The 18,568-nt window shown below is 42.8% G+C and overlaps 1 protein-coding gene across 1 annotated transcript in view; it reads right to left on the bottom strand.

The window, feature by feature from the left end:
* Positions 1-16,848, bottom strand: part of LOC101915238 (chondroitin sulfate proteoglycan 4-like) — a 44,449-nt gene extending 27,601 nt beyond the window's left edge. Inside the window, exons 1-3 of the mRNA XM_055791400.1 lie at positions 16,655-16,848; positions 6,061-6,224; positions 500-4,069 (exon numbers count right to left, since the gene is read on the bottom strand). Of these exons, the coding sequence (XP_055647375.1) occupies positions 500-4,069; positions 6,061-6,224; positions 16,655-16,739 (3,819 nt within the window). The 5' untranslated portion in view covers positions 16,740-16,848. The remainder of the gene's footprint in view (positions 1-499; positions 4,070-6,060; positions 6,225-16,654) is intronic.
* Positions 16,849-18,568: the final 1,720 nt, after the last annotated feature.

Raw genomic sequence — 18,568 nt, 5'->3', positions numbered from 1 at the left:
AGCATTACCCAAAGAGAAACGACCACAGGTTTGTGAGTCTATGTTTTTAAACTTTTGCATGCAATCCCCAGACAGTGTTAACTGGGCTAGTTCCAAACTGAATGAAACAAAACCCTTTTTTCCTTGGCATTTCCCACCAGCTCAAGTAAGAACAATACACGAAGTACCAACAATTGTCACAACTAAAATAAATATACAAGTGCAGCGTGCCCAAATCTTAACTTTTTCAAGCACCAATATGTAACAGAGTCAAAGACTATGGGCAGCTTTTTCCTTTAATATAACCAGTTTTCCTTCTTAGAAATGGAACCTTGCTAGTGTCAGCCTCCAGAATTACGCATCCAGAATGCAGTCATGTTACTGCAAACCAAAAGGAGATAAAGAAGTCAGAGACTAAATACACTGCAACAGCTGAGAAAGTGGTGAAGAAAACTTGCTACGAGACTAGAGAAATGCACACTATTGGTCTATGCACATTATTAACACACAGTTAACTTACTTGCAGTTTTCCTTTACTGATTTTCACTGGTTTTCCTTCTTCAACCAAAAGATTGTTTTTGTTCACAATCCTTGGTGGCAACTGGTGACTTTCCAGATATATGCGAACATGCACTCCAGCATCCAGATGGACATCTCTAGCATGGATTGTAAAGTTAAATGTGTCAATACGGTTGTTGCTGCCATCGTGCCTGTAAGTCACATACCCCTTTATCAGATCAAGCTGAGTAAAAGAATCCACCAATAGATTATTTACATATATTCTTCCATATTTTGGGAAAGAGACAATCTCATATGTAAGCTCATGATCATTTCTTATGTCTCCATTTGTAACAGCACTTAGGTTAGCTGTTGTTACAGTTTCCTCTTTCCCTTTCTGAACCAGCAAGCCTGTATTATTTGCCAGCCTAACATAAGGATCAGTGGCGCTAACTTCCAGAAGTGAAGAGGTATAGTGCTTGCCGTCTGTCACAAAGAGCACAAAACGCCCAAAATCTGCACCACGGTGTATGAACAGGACTTGCTTCTGCTCCAGGTCCACTTGTTTGAATTGGTAGAGTCTGTGCAAAGTATCATTTGTTAACACCAAGTCCCCATTGGAGATGCCACGTCTAGTATATAGCAACTGTCCATCATCAAAATCAGAATCAGGATCATGATAGCAAAGATCTGCCAAAGTTAATAATCGCTGCCCATTTCTTACTACATTAAATATCTTATCAATTACACGTACTGGTTTCTCATCATTCTTCAGGTGGACAGAAATGTTGAATTTAATTTCTACTGAGAAAGGTTCTACTTCTGGATCAAAGTTTGCCCACTGTCCTGACTCTTCACTGGAAGCTCTTAAAAGAAATTCATCAAACGCTGTCTCAGAGTCATCGTGCACATACATAAGGCGGTTATCAGTTATATCTTTGCTAGTGAAAGTGGTGACATTGTCATTACTTTCAAATGAGCCTAAAAATTTACTGAGCTTTAATTTCCCATGCTTAGGAAACTGTGTAACTTTATATTGGAAAGTTCTATTATCTGGTGTTTGCACAAACAATTTTGTGCTTGTTATTAACTCTCCTTCACCTTCAGCAACAGTCAGGCCACTGTTGGTCAAAATAATGTTTCTGAAATCTGATTTGATATAGACGTCAAAGTCATATAAATTTGATTCCAGGTACTTTGTAGAAATGAGGAATCTAAATGAATCACAGTTGTCTTCATGGTATTTGCTGATCAATTCATATGCTACTTTTTCATCAGTAATATCTTTCTGGCTAAAGACTGAATCTTTTTTCAAAGGCTGGTCATTAAGCAGTATCTGTCCATTCTTTGGTAGGGACTGCAATTTAAAATTAAGCTCATCTTCAGGTATTTCTAGATCCACAATCACAGCAAAAAGATTATCTGAATTCAAGGTGGTTTTTTTTGATTTTTCAACTTCCAGAGGAGCATGTTTCAATAAACTGTACCTTAACCATTTCACTTTGATTGGGAACGTGTGCTCTTCACTGATTCTGTTCCCTATGTTGACTTTGAATTTAAATTGATCAGTTACGTTTTCCATCTGAATTTCTTTAAAAGTGCTACAGTATCTCACACGGCTGCGCTGAACAGAGCGTTGAGAAAAAGAGTTGACTTGTTTCCATTCCCCGCTGGAATGCTGTCTTTGGACTTCCCCAAACTGTGGTGGCTCTGTGATGTCATACCGTATCTCCAGCTCCTGGAGGTTGGCATTTGTTTCAACTGCGAGATGCCTAGGTGTGATCAGAGCTGTAACACCCTGGAGTAGCTTTACCCCTGAGTTGTTGACAACTCTGTAATCCAAAGGAACTGCCATGACACGTAACACAACAGTGTTGCTCACCTTCTCCCCATCACTCACCCTCAGAACAATCCTTGAGTTCTTGACACCTGTGTGGACAAAGAAAACATTGCCTTCTCTTAAATTCTCGTTAGAAAAAGTAGTAATAGGTTTTCCAGGATGCTTTGAATTTTCTAAAAATCCTGCATCTGCATTCAGATTTCCAAGCACTGAAAGACTAAGATCCATAGGATCTGTATCCCTATCTAGAACTTTTATCAGATCACTAGTCAAACGTTTTTTGGAGTTCTCTAAGAGAAGCAGCAAGTTTCCCTCAGGAAGTGTGATCTCAGGTGCATCATTTACTGGAGTGACAGTAATGCTGAACACATGATGCTCATTTCCTTGCAAATATGGAGGCACAATCTTCTCACTAGTGGTAGAAATGGAGAAATTAAAATAATCGTAAGTGTCCTCAGAGCCATCATGGACATAAAGAATCTTCCCTTGCCACAAATCATTCATAGTAAACATATTTACCTCCTGCGCTGGTTCAACGTCTAGCTTTAAGTCTCCATGAGAGGGTCGTTCCTTTATTTCAAATAGAATTTGTGATTGATGAATCCCTAATTTCTGAAAGTCTAAGTTGACTTTTATATGTTTAGATTCAAGTGAAGCTTGTCCACCCTCTAGCACAATCAAGTTACTTAGAACTAAAAGGGGACTTTTGTCTTCCTTGCCCAGAGAGACAGAGCTTTCAGGGGAAATGGCAAATGTTGGGGCAGCTTTCACAGTAGGGTTCTTTACAGCCATGTCTGAAGAAAGATTTTTATTAAAGGTACTTTCTGTTTCACATCCAGCTGAAATGTCCTTTGTTACCAGAACATTCTTCAGTGATTTCTTTTCTGAATTGGTTTTCAGGTCTCTTAAGCAACCTTTGAAGGATCCTCCTCTGGCATACTTTCCAGACACTGAGATTAGCTCTAACTTAATCAACTCTAATCGTGTGCTGTCATCTACACCACCTACAAAAAGAGACCCCTTCAGAAGCGGCAGCTTACTGTGGGGAGGCAATGATTTTTTCACAGTTTCTTCATCCAATGTCAGCTGCAAATACTCTGCAGTAAATTTCAGTTTGATGTAGTGCCAATGACTATCATTGACTGACCTACGAGAGGAAAGCTGGGTTCTACTTTTATGTTTTCCAACACAGGCTTTAATTAATCCGTCTTCAATTTCCATTGCAATGAAATCTCCCGCTTGCCCAGGATGGTAAAGCAGCAAGCCACGTGCAGCTGAGGTTTGCAATGTAAACTCCAAGATTCCCTCGTCGTCAACATTCCATGATGGGAAAGAAACATAGGATCTGGAACTGAAGAAACTAATGGGTTCATCTTCATCTGCGAAGAATTCATCACTGCATCCCACTGAAACTTCATGGAGATTTTTAAAGCCAGGAGAAGGTCTCAGAGGCATCAGAATGTCCAGCTGATTGAACAACATGTCATCAATACACCCTCGGAAACCGGGTAGTGCTCCAACAAGGTAGGGAACTTCAAGTTTACTAGTACCACCTATGTAGAATCCATAATCTATATTTAATTCATAGAGAATTCCAGGCATTTTTGCACTCGTTCTATCATGTTTATCAGTTACTAATGTGACATTATCATGTTCATGATGTAGTTCAACCAGGTGCCAAGCTAAATCATTCAGCTGAGATCTTTGCTGAGAATGCAGTACTCGTTCCCCCATGCCAAAGTTAATTCTCAACTGCAAGAGAAAAGAATTTTACCTATCAAAATCCAAAGTGGTATTTTTCACAATCATATATTAAAATATAGTTAATACATTACTTTTCATATTAAGCACAAAATTTACAAATTATAATTGAAAAAATAAAATCCCACTAAAATTTTGTGTAGGCTTACTTGGCATCACAAGTATGACTTGAATAATTACAAAAGGGCGAATGGGCTCCTCAGCAGTCCAACTAGGACTCCTGAGAACCCAAGTGACAATGATCTTTCAAGAACTTACCCTGCAGAAAAACTATTATTTGGATCCAAACATTTTCTATGATGCTAACTAACACTATCAAATCAGAAATTCTGCCTTTCCTGAACATCATGCATTGAACACAATGATCCAATTTGATCTTAACACAACGATCTTGATTTCAGTGGAAATGAGGAAGACGCAGGAAACTACAGGCTGGTCAGTCTCATCTCAGAATCCTTAGATCCTCCTGAAAACTATGCTAAGGCACATGGAAAATAAGGAGGTCACTGGTGACATCCAGCATGGCTTCACTAAGGGCAAGTCAAGCCTGACAAATTCAATGGCCTTCTATGATGGGATTACAGCGCTGGTGGATGAGGGAAGAGCAACTGACAACATACTTGGACTTGTACAAAGCTTTTAACAGTGTCCTGCACAACATCCTTGTCTCTGAACTGGAGAGACGTGGATTTCCTGGGTGCACCACTCAGTGGATAAGGGTGGTGAATAATGTGGATGGTCGTACTCAAAGGGTTGTGGTCAACGGTTTGATGTCCAAGGGGAGATCAATGAGGAGTGGCATTGCTCAGGGATCAGTGCTGGGACCAGCACTGCTTAACACCTTTGTCAGCAACATGGCCAGTGGGACTGAGTGCACCCTCAGCAAGTTTGCTGACAACACCAAGCTGTGTGGTGCCATCGACACGCTGGAGGGAAGGGATGCCATCCACAGGGGCCTTGGCAGGCTGGAGAGGTGGGCCCATGCGAACCTCATGAAGTTCAAGAAGGCCAAGTGCAAGGTCCTGCACCTGAGACAGGGCAACCCCAAGAAAAATCACAGGCTGGATGGAGAATGGATTGAGAGCTGTCCTGAGGAGAAGGGCTTGGAGGTGCTGGTGGACAAAAACCTCAACATGACCCAGCAACATGCACTCACAGCCCAGAAAGCCAACCATGTCCTGGTCTGCATCAAAAGAAGTGTGGCCAGCAGGTCAAGGGAGCTGATTGTCCCCTCTATGCTGCCCTCTTGAGACCCTGCCTGGAGTACCATGTTCAGCTCTGGGGTCCTTCAGACAGTAATAAGGACATGGACCAGTTGAAGCAAGTCCAGAGGAAGGCCACAAAAACGATCAGAGGGCTGGGCACCTCTCCTATAAAGACAGGCTGAGACAGCTGGGGGTGTTCAGCCTGGAGAAGAGAAGGCTCCAGGGAGACCTTATAGCAGCCTTCCAGTACCCAACAGGGGCCTACAAGAAAGCTGGAGAGGGACTTTGTACAAGGGCATGGAGTGACAGGACAAGGGGGAATGGCTTTAAATTGAAAGAGGGCAGATTTACATTAGATATAAGGAAGAAATTGTTTACTGTGAGGGTGGTGAGACACTGGCACAGGCTGCCCAGAGCAGCTGTGGAAGCCCCACCCTGGCAGTGTTCAAGGCCAGGCTGGATGGGGCTTGGAGCAACCTGGTCTAGTGGAAGGTGTCCCTGCCCATGGCCGGGAGGTTGGGACTAGATGATCTTTAAGGTCCCTTCCAACCCAAACCACTCTATGATTCTATGATCTAGAGATCTCAAAGGCTCTTAAAGGCCACTTTTAATAACTATGAGAGTAAGAAATAAATACAATATTTTGAAATTATCAATTATGTGATTTTTCAATTTTTTTAAAACAAACTTTGAGAATTGTTATAGATAACAGCTTAAAGAAAAATACTAAACAATACAGGCTACACATATGTTTTTAGCTATAGTCATAAACCACACCTGAACATTTCCTGCACGTAGCTCCATTAAACAATAATCCTTCTTCCCAGCTGCAAGAAAAAGCAGTCCATGTGCCTTGCTTGTTCGAAACCGCAACTGTAAGGATGTCTGAGAGGATGCTTCTGTCATGCTCAACTCCACAAAGCTATCACCATAAAATGATACTGAAAGAAAGGAAAATAAACAGGAGATTTAGTCACACAAAAAAAATATCTTTTTCTTATCTACAGCCAAATAAATAAAAAACCCTTACATTAACTCTCCATATACTTAATTATGTATGAATGAAAATAGATCTCAGATACCAAATTCACCAGTCCAAGCAACTGGATAAAAGCACAATGGCCATGCTCGTATGGACAAGCCATGAATATAGTCCAGTATCCTACCTCCAACAGTGATGACAGAGAATCAGAAGAACAATGCAATCATATTTAATACTTCCCTTCAAAAATTCTTCCAATTATTTGTTTCAGGTGTTTTCCTGAGCTTGTCATAGTTGGTGTATTTTGCAGCTGCCAAAGGATTTACCTCTGAAGTACTCCTCTAGTTTCTCTTTGGAAAGAAACATCTTCATCTACAACATGCTTTTACATCTCCATCACAGACATCCTCTGTCATCTCTAATGAGAAGACCCACAGGTCTCCTGCTATCTGTGATTTTTTTCCTATATTCATCCATCTCTTTTCCAGGCTGAAGTGCCCTCTTGTTTCCTGTATGCAACCTCCAACTAACCCTGCTGCCCTGTTGGCCAGTCACTCAGTTTGGTACACACCTCCTTCACTCCCTTCTCCCCTCTGCCTTGAAGTTTCTGCCTTGAAGAACAGTTAGACTAGCAAACTTTCTCATTTGACTACTCACTGCCTTTAATATCCCCATTATTACTACACTGAACAGCCCAGATCCCAAGACCAAATCTTCAAAAACTCCTACCAGAAAAAAAAAAAAAAATCATTTACCCCCTTCTCCTATCTTTTAATCCATTACTTAATATACAGTGACCTGCACTCCTATCCAATAGCTGCTCAAAAGCCTTTGATGACGAATTTTACCAAAAGCCTTTTTGGGAATCTAAATCATAGCCACCTTACCCACCCCCATCAAGAAAACACCAAGAGGTTTGTACAGCAGAACTTATCTTTAAATAAATCTATAAATTTGAATGGTATGGATGTCAGGTTTACAGTCCCCTGCTCATTCTCGTTTTACACCGGCATAAAATTTGCTGCCCTCCAGGATTCCATGCACCCAGGAATTTTACAGCATGAGATTAGTTATTACCCTTAGCAAGTAAGCAATTTCATCCCTGAGGTTTTTTTAGGTCAACCCCTCTCATTCCCCCCAGAAAAAAGGAATTTCAGTTTGGGAATCTTCCCAATTAGCAGTGAACACCATTTCATTTAGCTTCTCTGCAGCAGTCATGCCCTTTCTGAGTGCTGCTTTTATACTGATAACTTAATCAACTGGCTGCACAGACCCTCTGCAGGGTTTTTGTTCTTGATGTATTTAAGAAGGATTTAGTAAAAGCTTTGATTCCTTCAGCTAGCTGATCTTTGACCTGTTGGGTTTTTTTTTTTCAGCCCTGTCTATTTCCACATTACATCTGCCAGGGTTTCTGATCTTTCAGTTTTTCTGGACACAACTCTTTAAGGATGCCACCAGTTAAGTATTTATTTTGCAGATTTTAGCTTCATTCTGAGACAACTTTCTTATTTCAACACAGTTTTTAAAATTAAGCATAACCGCAGAGGACTTCCGAGGTTTAATTGTTCCAGTGTCTACATCAGCTGTCCCTCTGCTGAATCTAACACACTCTGATGACTCTTACAAAGTGTGGTTTTAACTCAGACTCTTAAACTGGATTCTGCACATTACAGAGTACCAAATCAAAGGTCTCATTAACTAGCTGTTTCATGAAACAATCATTAATAGTATCTAAAAATTTGATGTAGTATACATAAAAATTCTTTCCCAGGAATAAGATTTCAGCAAACCCCACAGCCAAAAGCTATCTAATAGTGTGTTATATAAAGTCCCCAGAGAAACATAGGGAAGACTTTAGATTACTGAAGTACACATATTTCTTGCAAAGGAAGGGTCACCACTGCACATAGAAAAACTAGTTCCAAGTTGAACAAAAAGGAGTTCTTCCCCACCAATTTACTTCTAGCATAAAATAAGTTTCATCAAGTAGCTCTAAAATACCTTACAGTTCTTCCATTAAAATCTATACAGTAAGAGAACCAATGCCACTTGTTGTATATAGAAATTTTATTACTGTGGGGTTAATAAAGTCCTGCCTTTTAAAGCAAGTATTGGAATAACAGAACTAGAGACAAACGCCCAGTCTCAGTGAGGATGGATTTTTACTAATAGGCCAGAACACAGGTTAAATGTTTTTAATTTTTATGTTACAGTAAATTCATATTATGGCAGTGGATAGGACTGTTACTGTTCTATCTATCATATAGATGGACTACAGGAGATTGTCCCTACCCTATAGAGCTTTGGACCCAATAACACAGGTAAGGGAGAGGAGTCTCCTGACCTCCATCTCAGCAAATGAGGCACAGAGATGATTTCTTCCTGAAAGTCACAGGAAGCATAACCTAACTGTCTGAAATAACCTGTCTTCATCAAAAGATTACTTCATTTCCTTCAGTCACTGTAGTAACATCAGAACTTCAGTATGTTATAGGTACAAGAAGGTTTCACCTCAAGAAGACAGACCCTTCTCCTCACCCTACTGAGACTTCAAGAAACAGTTACATTCATTTTGCTACGTTACATCCTAGCACCCCTACGGAACTGACAAGTAAGAGACTTCATTATAACTTTGAAACTTGAAAACCACTTTTAAAGATACCATATTTTCATTAGACTCAAATATGTGGGGAAAAAACACTGGATTTTTGGGGAAGCAACTGAGCAGAAAGATAAATTTATCCATGGATTGTTAAGAGCAACTTAGAATAACTAGAAACACAGTTGCAGAGTCAATATTTTGCAGTGTGCCACTGGGAAACAGTTTGGTGTTTATACTATACATGAATTTCCTGAAAAAGAAAAAAGAAACTTGACTTAAAGCTTCTGCCTTCCACACAACACTTCAGCGTCAGAATCCATCACTGAAGGTGCAGCAGGAAGATCAACATCAGCCTAGGCACTGACCCAGCACTAAATAAGATCTTGTGCCAAGACCACCTACAGTGCTTTGGTGTGATTTCTGCTTCAGTACCCAGCAAACCAAGCAGCATGTTATTATAGTATAGGAATCAAGTTCCTCTAGAACAGACTCTTTGAGAATTATTTCTGACTGAAACTGTATTATGAAGTGACCTCAAAATGAATCTGGTGCCACAGCTTTTGAAAAGGGGACATTTTACCATGGACCATCTGATGTTAATTACACCATTATGGAACGTATGTGGAGCTCAACCAACAGTACCTGTCTTGAAGCTCCCTTGCTACTGGAACAGGTGAATTCAGCCTATCACACAGGGAACGGTTCCTTTGGAGTACCTGGGCAGATAACCTATTCCATAACAGCTCTGTGTCTCAAAGGGAAAAGATGGGTAGAAGCAGCTGAGAAGAGTCAGCTATAACATCCTTTCATGGACATGGATACATACACACAAAGGCTCAAAGAAATAGAGGCATAAGCACTTGGGATGCTGATTTAAAGATCCATTCAACCTGAGTTACTGGTTAATTTGTGATCCTCATCTCTCTTAGCCCTTAGAGCCAACCCTCAACTCTGACTAGAAATACCACGCTGCGGTTATAAATCCCTTCCATTATTTCCATCATAACAGACAGCATTTCTATGGGAAGTGTAAGTTCTGAAAGATTTGTTTCAAGTAATTTTACTGAAGATTGCTAATCAGATCTGTCCACAACATCCCTCTTAGAAGTAACTACAATAAACCAGGCCAGGCACAGCAAAAGCCTTCATAATCACAGAGCAAAAAGTTCTTCACTTGTCATCTAGTGGTGGCATTAGGCTTCCATTTTATCCTTTTGTTCAGCTTTCATTCGCTAGCATTAAAAAGCTCATCAAATTCAACCAACACACTCAAAATAATTTTTCTACTGACTTCTGTACTCACCAAAGTGCAAAGCGATAAAAACCTTGTCTCTTCTCTGTTGCCAAAACTAACAACCCCAGAAATCTACCTACAAGAAACCAACCTCAGACTCACCACAGTTATCATGAGCTACGCACATTCATCCGAAAACAAAACACTAAACAGCTAACTGAAATAATTATTTTTTTTCCTTTTTCACATTTTTTCTGTCAGTATTTCTCACTTCAGACTCGATTATGAATCTTCTCAGCAATGCACAGGGATCATAAGTAAGAACAGTGACCCCAGGATCACAATTCCATACTCATTTCATAACTGGAAGCAATTCAATGCAGACTTCAAGTCTGCTCAACTTCTTTTGGTCTCCACTGTGGACAGGAAACAGCCAAAGGTCCCCATATATCAATCCTTCCCTTATTTGGATCCTTTCTACACCTTTTTTTCCAAAGGAAGTAATATGGAAAGGCTTTCCCTACTGTACCTGAATCAGTAACCCAGAAAGATTTTCATACTTACGTAATCCATACAGGTTTTTACATTCAAGCCAGGTGAAAAAAAGAAAGAGAGAGATTTTAGCAGGTCACTTCCCTGCCCCTAATATCCACCCTTTTATATGAAATATTTAATATGAAATATTAATCTGATCTTCAAACAAAAAAGAAAAATTACATAGTTCCCATGTAAGAGAGTATTTGGACAATGGTTTCATCTTCAAAATGTTCAGAATGTACCGGTGTCTGGGCCCTTTAAAGATAATGCTTTGGCCAGAAGCCTATAGCGTAAGGAAAAACAACGCAGATAACACTTAAAAGTGTATTTGGACATCCTGAATCCTTCTGATGTAGACAAAAGCATTTTTTTACTATTAATACATAAAATATTGGCCTTCTGGTTTCAATACTACAATAAATGTCATAATTAGGCCACAAATTTACTGCTGCTCAGACAAACTGTTCCCATGTAGTGTGCTAATTTGCTGCGAAAACAATAATATATGACTTGTTTTACAGGACAGGGAGGGTAGAGGCAGGGGAGTCATGCAATCTATTACACTACTTAGTCATTAAAGGTAAAATCACAAAAGTAAAGGACTACGTCTAACATAGCCCATGTATGCAGGTCAGGATCCTCTTCAAACTCCAGAACTGCCATGCCAGGAGAGGTTTTTTTGCTTTTTTGCTGTTCAATGGAAAGACGATGACTGTAGTCATGTAGTGGCTTCACTAATAATCCGTACCAGTGAGGTCTACAGGCTGGCTGTATAAAAATGAATTAAAAAGAAAGGGGGGCGGGGATCACATTCACCAGTTTTGAACCTGTTATCTCACCATCTACTGCTGTCCTACGGTGTATTGGCATCTAAGAGCCCCAAACACCAAGAAGGGCCTGATCGGCTAAAGGTTGAAGCACACCCCTCCCAAGGTACTCCATTCATACAATGTCCCTTCAAGAAAATAAAGGTACTTATCTTTCTATGTGAAAAATGCAAAGTCAAATTAAAGGTTAATTCATCCATCTTAACAGCATACTCAAAGTGCAACAAGTGCATAAACCATAAGGTGTGACTGGTGAGGTCCTGGCTGCATCACCTCTAGTGTATCTAGAAGCAACATCTGTTTCAGGTATCTGAATTAATAAGCTTCCCATAGTTCAGCTGAGATATGCACCCTAAAGATTTTGTCCCCTGCAGCTCTTTCGCAAAAGTATAACAGGAACAGAAATCAGCTGGCACAGGTAGCTCAGATTAATATTAATCTGCCAAACAGTGGTTTTCTGTCTGTTGAAAAATTCAGGTATTTTTTTGACTCTGCTATTTTAGATGTTCAAGTAGAAGCCCTGGCTAAAAGTGCAGTCCGCTTCTCCTTGTGGTTAGTGAAAAAGGTGTGACATCTCCTTTAGGAGAGCAAAGCTTTTTCACACTAATATTAGACTATAGGCACATTCTCTGAGAGCTCACTTCAAGGCTGTAGAGAAACCGAAGTGGTATAACTTTGTCTTTCCTCTCAACCTTTGTCCCTCCCTTCTCAAAACAGCACAGCAGTTTTTCATACTGATACATTTCTTTTATGCTACCACCACTTTTAGGGTGCTCCAGTGAGAGGTGGAAGGGTTGTGCAATCTAGAGGTGAAGGCAGGTTTCCATATAGTAAAAATACCTTCAGGCTATATGAAAGTACAGCTTGAAGCCTCATTAAGAGTCCTCATGCACTAAATGCTAGGCAAACAATGAGAGATACCCTGAATCCTAAATAGCACCTGTTGTAACTAAGATAAAATAAGCAGGTTCCAATGGATGAAGATGCAGGTCCTAACTGTTCCCCTTAACCACAGGAAAAACAAGTACACAACCTCCAACATAAATATAATAGGAAGGGTCTCCCTTGGTATAGAATTTGAGTGATGGAAACAAGTGTTCAGAGCCTGTTAATACCAAATATAAATAAGCTGTTGTGATATTAATAACTTTGATAAGCCTTGTTTACTCTGATTGTACAGCACAACTGGAGACAGACTAAAAAGAGAGAGAACCTTAGTGAAAGAGTACCAAATTCCAGGTACCAAATGTAACAAGCTTTTATCAGTACTCCGCCAGAAAAAAAGAATACATTTACAATTACCGCATGGACTCACATTCTGCACTACAAACATGCTTAGAGCTGTCCCACAGAAACAGACCATTTCTCTAGCTCCTTCCAGCTAACAGAGCTTTGCACCCAGATCCAAGACTTCAATCACTGCACCACCAAAAGAGCTGTCAGTCCTCTGCAAAGTGAATTCCCTAGTTACACAAATACTGACTCTGCTCCTACAAAAGTTTGTAGTTTTAGCATGTTTCAGTTCTGTACTGAGGAACTTTGCTGGAACCATTTATCAGAACAAATGAGCTGAAGTGATTCACATGCTGCAAGCGTTTGTTCCAACAGTTTGTGATTTGCACATTTATTTCCCTATCCAGTTGTATTTCCTTCTTTCACCTTGAATCTGCCAGTAATGTTTCAAATCATTGTAATTATAGCAGAATCCTAAATTTAGAGTAAATAGAAATATTTTGGAGAAACAGATACTGGGTTCTAGCACTTAAATACAATTACTTTAAGAGGGAATAATTTATACTAAAGCTTCTAAAAAAAAGCCTTATCCAAGTGGTATGAAAAAGATGCTATGAAGATAGGATAAAAAGAATTCATCATATGAAGCTGTCCTAACGGAAAAATAATTCTTTCAGGCAAAATACCTTACATGGGAACATTTTGTTGGAACTTTGGAAAGGTCTGTGTATACTTCATAGCACATCAGTGATAAAAATCACTGTCTTTTAAAATATAATGCAAATAGTAAAATAAATTGCCATGGGTTTCATGGAGTCATCTGGAACTGCATATTCTAGAAATCAAGATGATCAGTTCTGGCAATTCAAAGCTCAAACTAGCAGTCAGAAAATAAAATTTCACAGCAATTACTTTCCTAAAAGTAATTTCATATTTGCTTTTTTGTTTCTGAACAGCAGTGAAGAATCACATTGCTAGCTCATTTTTCCCAAGTTTCTCATTGAAACCTCACCTCCTGTTAGAAAATCTTACAGTCTGGGTGACTGTCCGTTAAAACTAGTTAGTACTTCAAAGTCCATAAAGTCTAGAACTTCATGAGCATGACGAAATGAAGACTACCCTCACACAGTGGATCTCAATGCCTCTCACTGTTGTAGGGGGAGGAAAAAGTGAACGTCCTTTCAGTCTGACTCAGCAGCAATTAATATTGTCACCTGGGGGAAATAAACCTACAGAAAATATATCCTCATAAACAAAAATGCACTCACAGCTTCTTAATTTTCTCTTACAGCTAGATGGAATATTTTGAATGTTCCTTTTTTAACTCAGTACTTACTGCATCACAGATATGATCAGATTCAATTGGTGAGGCTGAAAAGCACTACCGGTTACCACAAACTACCTTAGGTAATACGGTTTGCTTACAGATCTTACACTCTCCAAAACACAGTGCTGATATCTCACAAAACAGGACTTTGATTAATGAAGCTTTGCTACAAGGACAAAAGGTGGAAATAATGTAGCAAAATGACAGACAGAAAATAAAGAACCAAAATAACCCACTTGTGACGAAAAAACTACTTTCATCTTCGTTCTCTATCTAAAGCCAGTAGCAGATGATGTTAACAGCACATAAGGGGCATAGGAAAAGATGGAAGTCGAAAAGGGAGCTGCCAGACTCACTAGCCCCTTAAGGGTAATGTAACCGTTATTCAAAAGTGAATTCTCAGGGCTGATTCACACTTTCTCAGTGTAGGACCTACAGTGAGATTTTGTGGATAAATCAAACACTATGAGTTTGTATGCCTCTTACACTCACCTAAAATGTACACAGTAAGGAACATCCTTGTGTTGCATCTACAAACACTTCACATACCAGTCAAGATGATGTTTAAAGGTCCCTTCCACCCAAAACTGTCTATGATTTTGTGATTTCCAGATAAAAGATAAGTCTTGTAGTCAAGTGAACAGAGCTGACATGAAGTTCTGGTTCTACCATAGAATCACACTCAGGAAAACCACTTAACAACTAATTTCAATTCATTGCCTATAAGAAGCTGTTAGTTTGGGGGGGGGGGGGGGGGGGGAGGCGGGTGTCCCCTTCCAGCCTTCAACTGATTTGCTATTTCACTCTTAAGACTTTTTGGGAGCACGGCCTCTCTGTCTCTGGGTACAGCCATAGTTATAGCAGGAGCTGGAGTAAGATGGGAGAGCTGGAATTAACAAGCTCACCTGGTAGACACCAGCTCAGCCTGAGCATTCTGCATGGACGCGCCTAGGTTAGAACACGCAAGAGCAGGTTGCACTGCAGATACCCCTACCTTGCAGTTTGCAAATGTACCCACTGGCTCTGGCTTTGCCTTGCACTGCATGCCATGCTGGGGATGAAGGATGCTACTGCAATGGCGAGGCATAAAGTAGTATGTCAGCTTCACAATTTCAAAATCAACAACAAAACCCTTTGTCATAACATTTAAGACAATGCTACTATTACCAGAAAAATTCCAGTGACAATCAGATCTCCCTGTCGTCATTGACAGCCCTGACACATCTCTATAAGCAATAAAAAAATCCACCTGTACACAGACTTTTTTGTTCACAAAACCAGTGAGAACATCACTTAGAGCACCACACATTGAAATTATCTCACAAAAAGACAAGAGAAGCAGACCTCACTTGTAATATCTAAAATTAATTCTGCAAGAAAAACTACCAATTCAGCCTTCATTAACCTCTGAAGAACTGAAAATTATTTTTTAAAGTTACAATGAAATATTAGGAGTTAATTTCTAACTAGTCTTCTCATCTAGTGAAAACAGCCACCATACAATCATAGAAACTGACAAGACACTTGACATCTCTAATGAAAGGGAGTTACAGCAACTGGTTCATGTCACATGGGATTGCAAAGAGTAAGAAAAAGAATTTCTGCTGGTCCATTATTTTAAAAAGGTGTTTAAATAATAAACTTGATTACCAGTATTTGATGCTGTAATTATAATTTACCTGAAGATACATCACAAGAAGAAGCAAAAGACATTTCCAGCTGAAGCTTTGGCTGTCCTAATGGTTTTGGTGACCACCCAAGACCTACACCTTAGCGTGCATCACCCCCAGTGAGAGCTGCAGGCCCCTGGTATGTCTGGATAGCCAGATATAAGACTGCTAAATTTGGATGCCAAAAAACATATCTGCAGCTGCTGGCTGACACCTAACATCAGGGTGGCTAGCTCACACCCACACCAAAGCAAGGGAAGGAATCAGGGAATATTCTTGCACGTGCCTTAGCACTTTCCTTGTGACATACCACAGTTACGACTGTAAAAAGAAAAAAAGGGTTTTCACCCACGTTGCTTGGGTTTTGTTTGTTTATTATAAAGTGTAGCTACGTCAAGCCCCAGCATCTCCACGGCAGGCGGGGAAACGGGCATCCACACAGGCTCAAACGCAACTGGCAGGCTCGGCCACCACTTCGCAGGGAGGGGACACCCACGCCGCCACCGGGACGCCTGCTGTCCCAGCCCCTTGCCGGGCCGCTTCCAGCGGCCCCCGCCGAGAGCGGCGAGGCTCAGCCCCCCGCGCAGCCCGCCCCCGTCCGGCTCCGCGGCTCCCGCCACACGGCCGGGGGCTGCGGCCGCTGCTGGGCCTCACCCGCCGGGGCCGCCGGCCCCAGGACCGGGCCCACGGTGCTGCCCGCCGGGCCTCCCTCCGCCGGGCCGGGGCAGCGGGGCACCCCCCGGGCGGGCCGCTCCCGTTCGCGGCGCCACCGGTGCACAGCCCGCGGCGGGAGGCCCTGCCCGGTCCGGCCCCGGGGCGCCTCCCCGCACCGCGCCGGGGGCTGCCGGTCCGCCAGTTCCTGGCCACCCCTCCCCCCGCCCGGCGCAGGTGCCTTCCGGTGCCCGGCCCGCCGGTCAGCGGCGCCCCCCGCCATGGCGGCGCCCCGCGGGCAGCCCTACCTGTGAGGGCCGGCCGGCTGGCGGCCAGCAGCAGCGCCGGCAGCAGCAAGGCGGCGGGGACGCCGGCCCCCCGCCCACCCGCCATGCCGCTGCGGCGGCGGGGCCGGAGCCACGGCCCGACCGGGCACGCACCGCCGGCCCTGAGGAGCGGCGGGAGAGCGTCACCGCCCGGCCCGCTGCCGGCCCGGCGCTCCCTGCCCGCCGCCCGGAGACGGCCTCTTCCCTCCCCGTCACAGCGCAGCTGCTCCCGCGGCCCGCCCCCCGCGCCAGGAGCACCGGCCCGGGACGCGGGACGGGGCTGGGCGCCTTCCCCAGGCACAGGGGCCGCTGCGGGAGCCGCCGCCCAGCCCTGCCCGGCGGGTTCCCGCGGCAGCGCGCAAGGCGCGGGGGCCCGCGGGGCGCCACCTCGCACAGCGGCGGGCACGTCCGCCGTGAGCCGTGCGGGGCGGCCGGGCCAGGCCGCTCGGGGTTTGGTTGCTCACATTTTGCAGACCTCTGAGGAGGGAGGGTCTCGGGCGCCCCTCGGCCGCTTGCCCTGGGAGCAGGCCCGGCTCCCCTCTCGGCTGTTGTTTCCACAGGGGAGCTGCCCAGGTGTCGCCTACAGCTGTTGTCAGTCATTCGCCCGCTGTGCCACCTCTGGGCGGCCTGAATGTCGGCTGGAGGGGGCTGCTCCGAGGTACCCCGAAAGCGTTCCTGCCCCTTTCGCGGCTGGAGCAGCTCCAGCCCTTGTAATCTTTGCATAGTGTGTGTAAGGAAATACATCATACTTCTCTATGGAAGAAACGTGTAGCAGGTAGACAAAGCATCAGGAGCAAAATCTCAGAGAATTATAACCAGTACAGGGACCTAAATTAAACAAGGCTCTGTATTTCACACCTCACTGTTGGTGTCCTGTGGTCAAAAGCACCAAGCCTGACTTCAGAAAATGTTTTAAAGAGCACACTTGAACCATTTGTGTATAACCCACTTTCTGTACTTAGTTCAAATATGCAGACATGCCTCCAGTCACATACATCATCCGTGCCAGGAACAGCCTTGCAGGCATAAAATTTTCTCTGATGTTATCAGCTGGCAGGGTGCACTGCAATGTGTCTCAACAGGTTGGGTTTTTGTTGGGTTTTTTTTGAAGTTGTTACTCCCTTACACATAGGACTGGAATTTCTGACATGAAATCTGACACTAAGCAAGCAGAGCAAACAGCCGAGTTAATAATCCAAAACTGCAGAATGAAGAAAAATTAATCTCTTTTCTGGGTCAGCCGTCTGGTTCTTCTCTTCCTTTGAGGTTTGCAGTCATCATTTAGTCCAGATTTTCCTCAGCAATGTTTGGCAAAGCTTTGCTGTCTTTATATTTTTAGAATAATGTACATGGTGGGAAGGGGGATCTGTGCCAAGAGGGAAATCACGGGGAGTGATCTTCACCCAGATATCACTTAACAGCTTTATTAAATATTTCATAGGCAGAGGCCTAATAAACTTAGGCAGAGGCCTAATAACTTCATTCTCTTCAGGCTGGCACTCGAAGAAGATTTGTGAAAACCTGAAGAAGGAGTTGTAAAAAAGCAGCAGTCTAGGATGTGAACAAGAAGGACAAAAAAGGCTTTTCACGTGGAATAACAATAGATGACATGACTGAGGCTGGAAAAGCAGACCTCCAGGTGTATGGCAGCAAAACTGTGCTGCAGCGGGGAAGCCTGGGGAAAAATTCATGTGTTGCTCAGGGATGACTTAACCTATCCACACCTAGGAGTACTGGGCTTCCCTAACCCTGTGCAGAGTTTTGCCATGGATGTCCCCCAGGAGAGACATCATCTTGTGCATCACTTGCACCATAGGCCTTGGGAAGTAATATTCAAAACCACCTCAGGAAAAAAATGCTGCAGCAAGGTGCTTGGATGAGAGGCGGGAGGTAGGT

Source organism: Falco peregrinus, chromosome Z, assembly GCF_023634155.1.
Source record: "Falco peregrinus isolate bFalPer1 chromosome Z, bFalPer1.pri, whole genome shotgun sequence".
Taxonomy (NCBI): Eukaryota; Metazoa; Chordata; class Aves; order Falconiformes; family Falconidae; genus Falco; species Falco peregrinus.
This window is presented reverse-complemented; position numbering and strand designations above follow the sequence as displayed.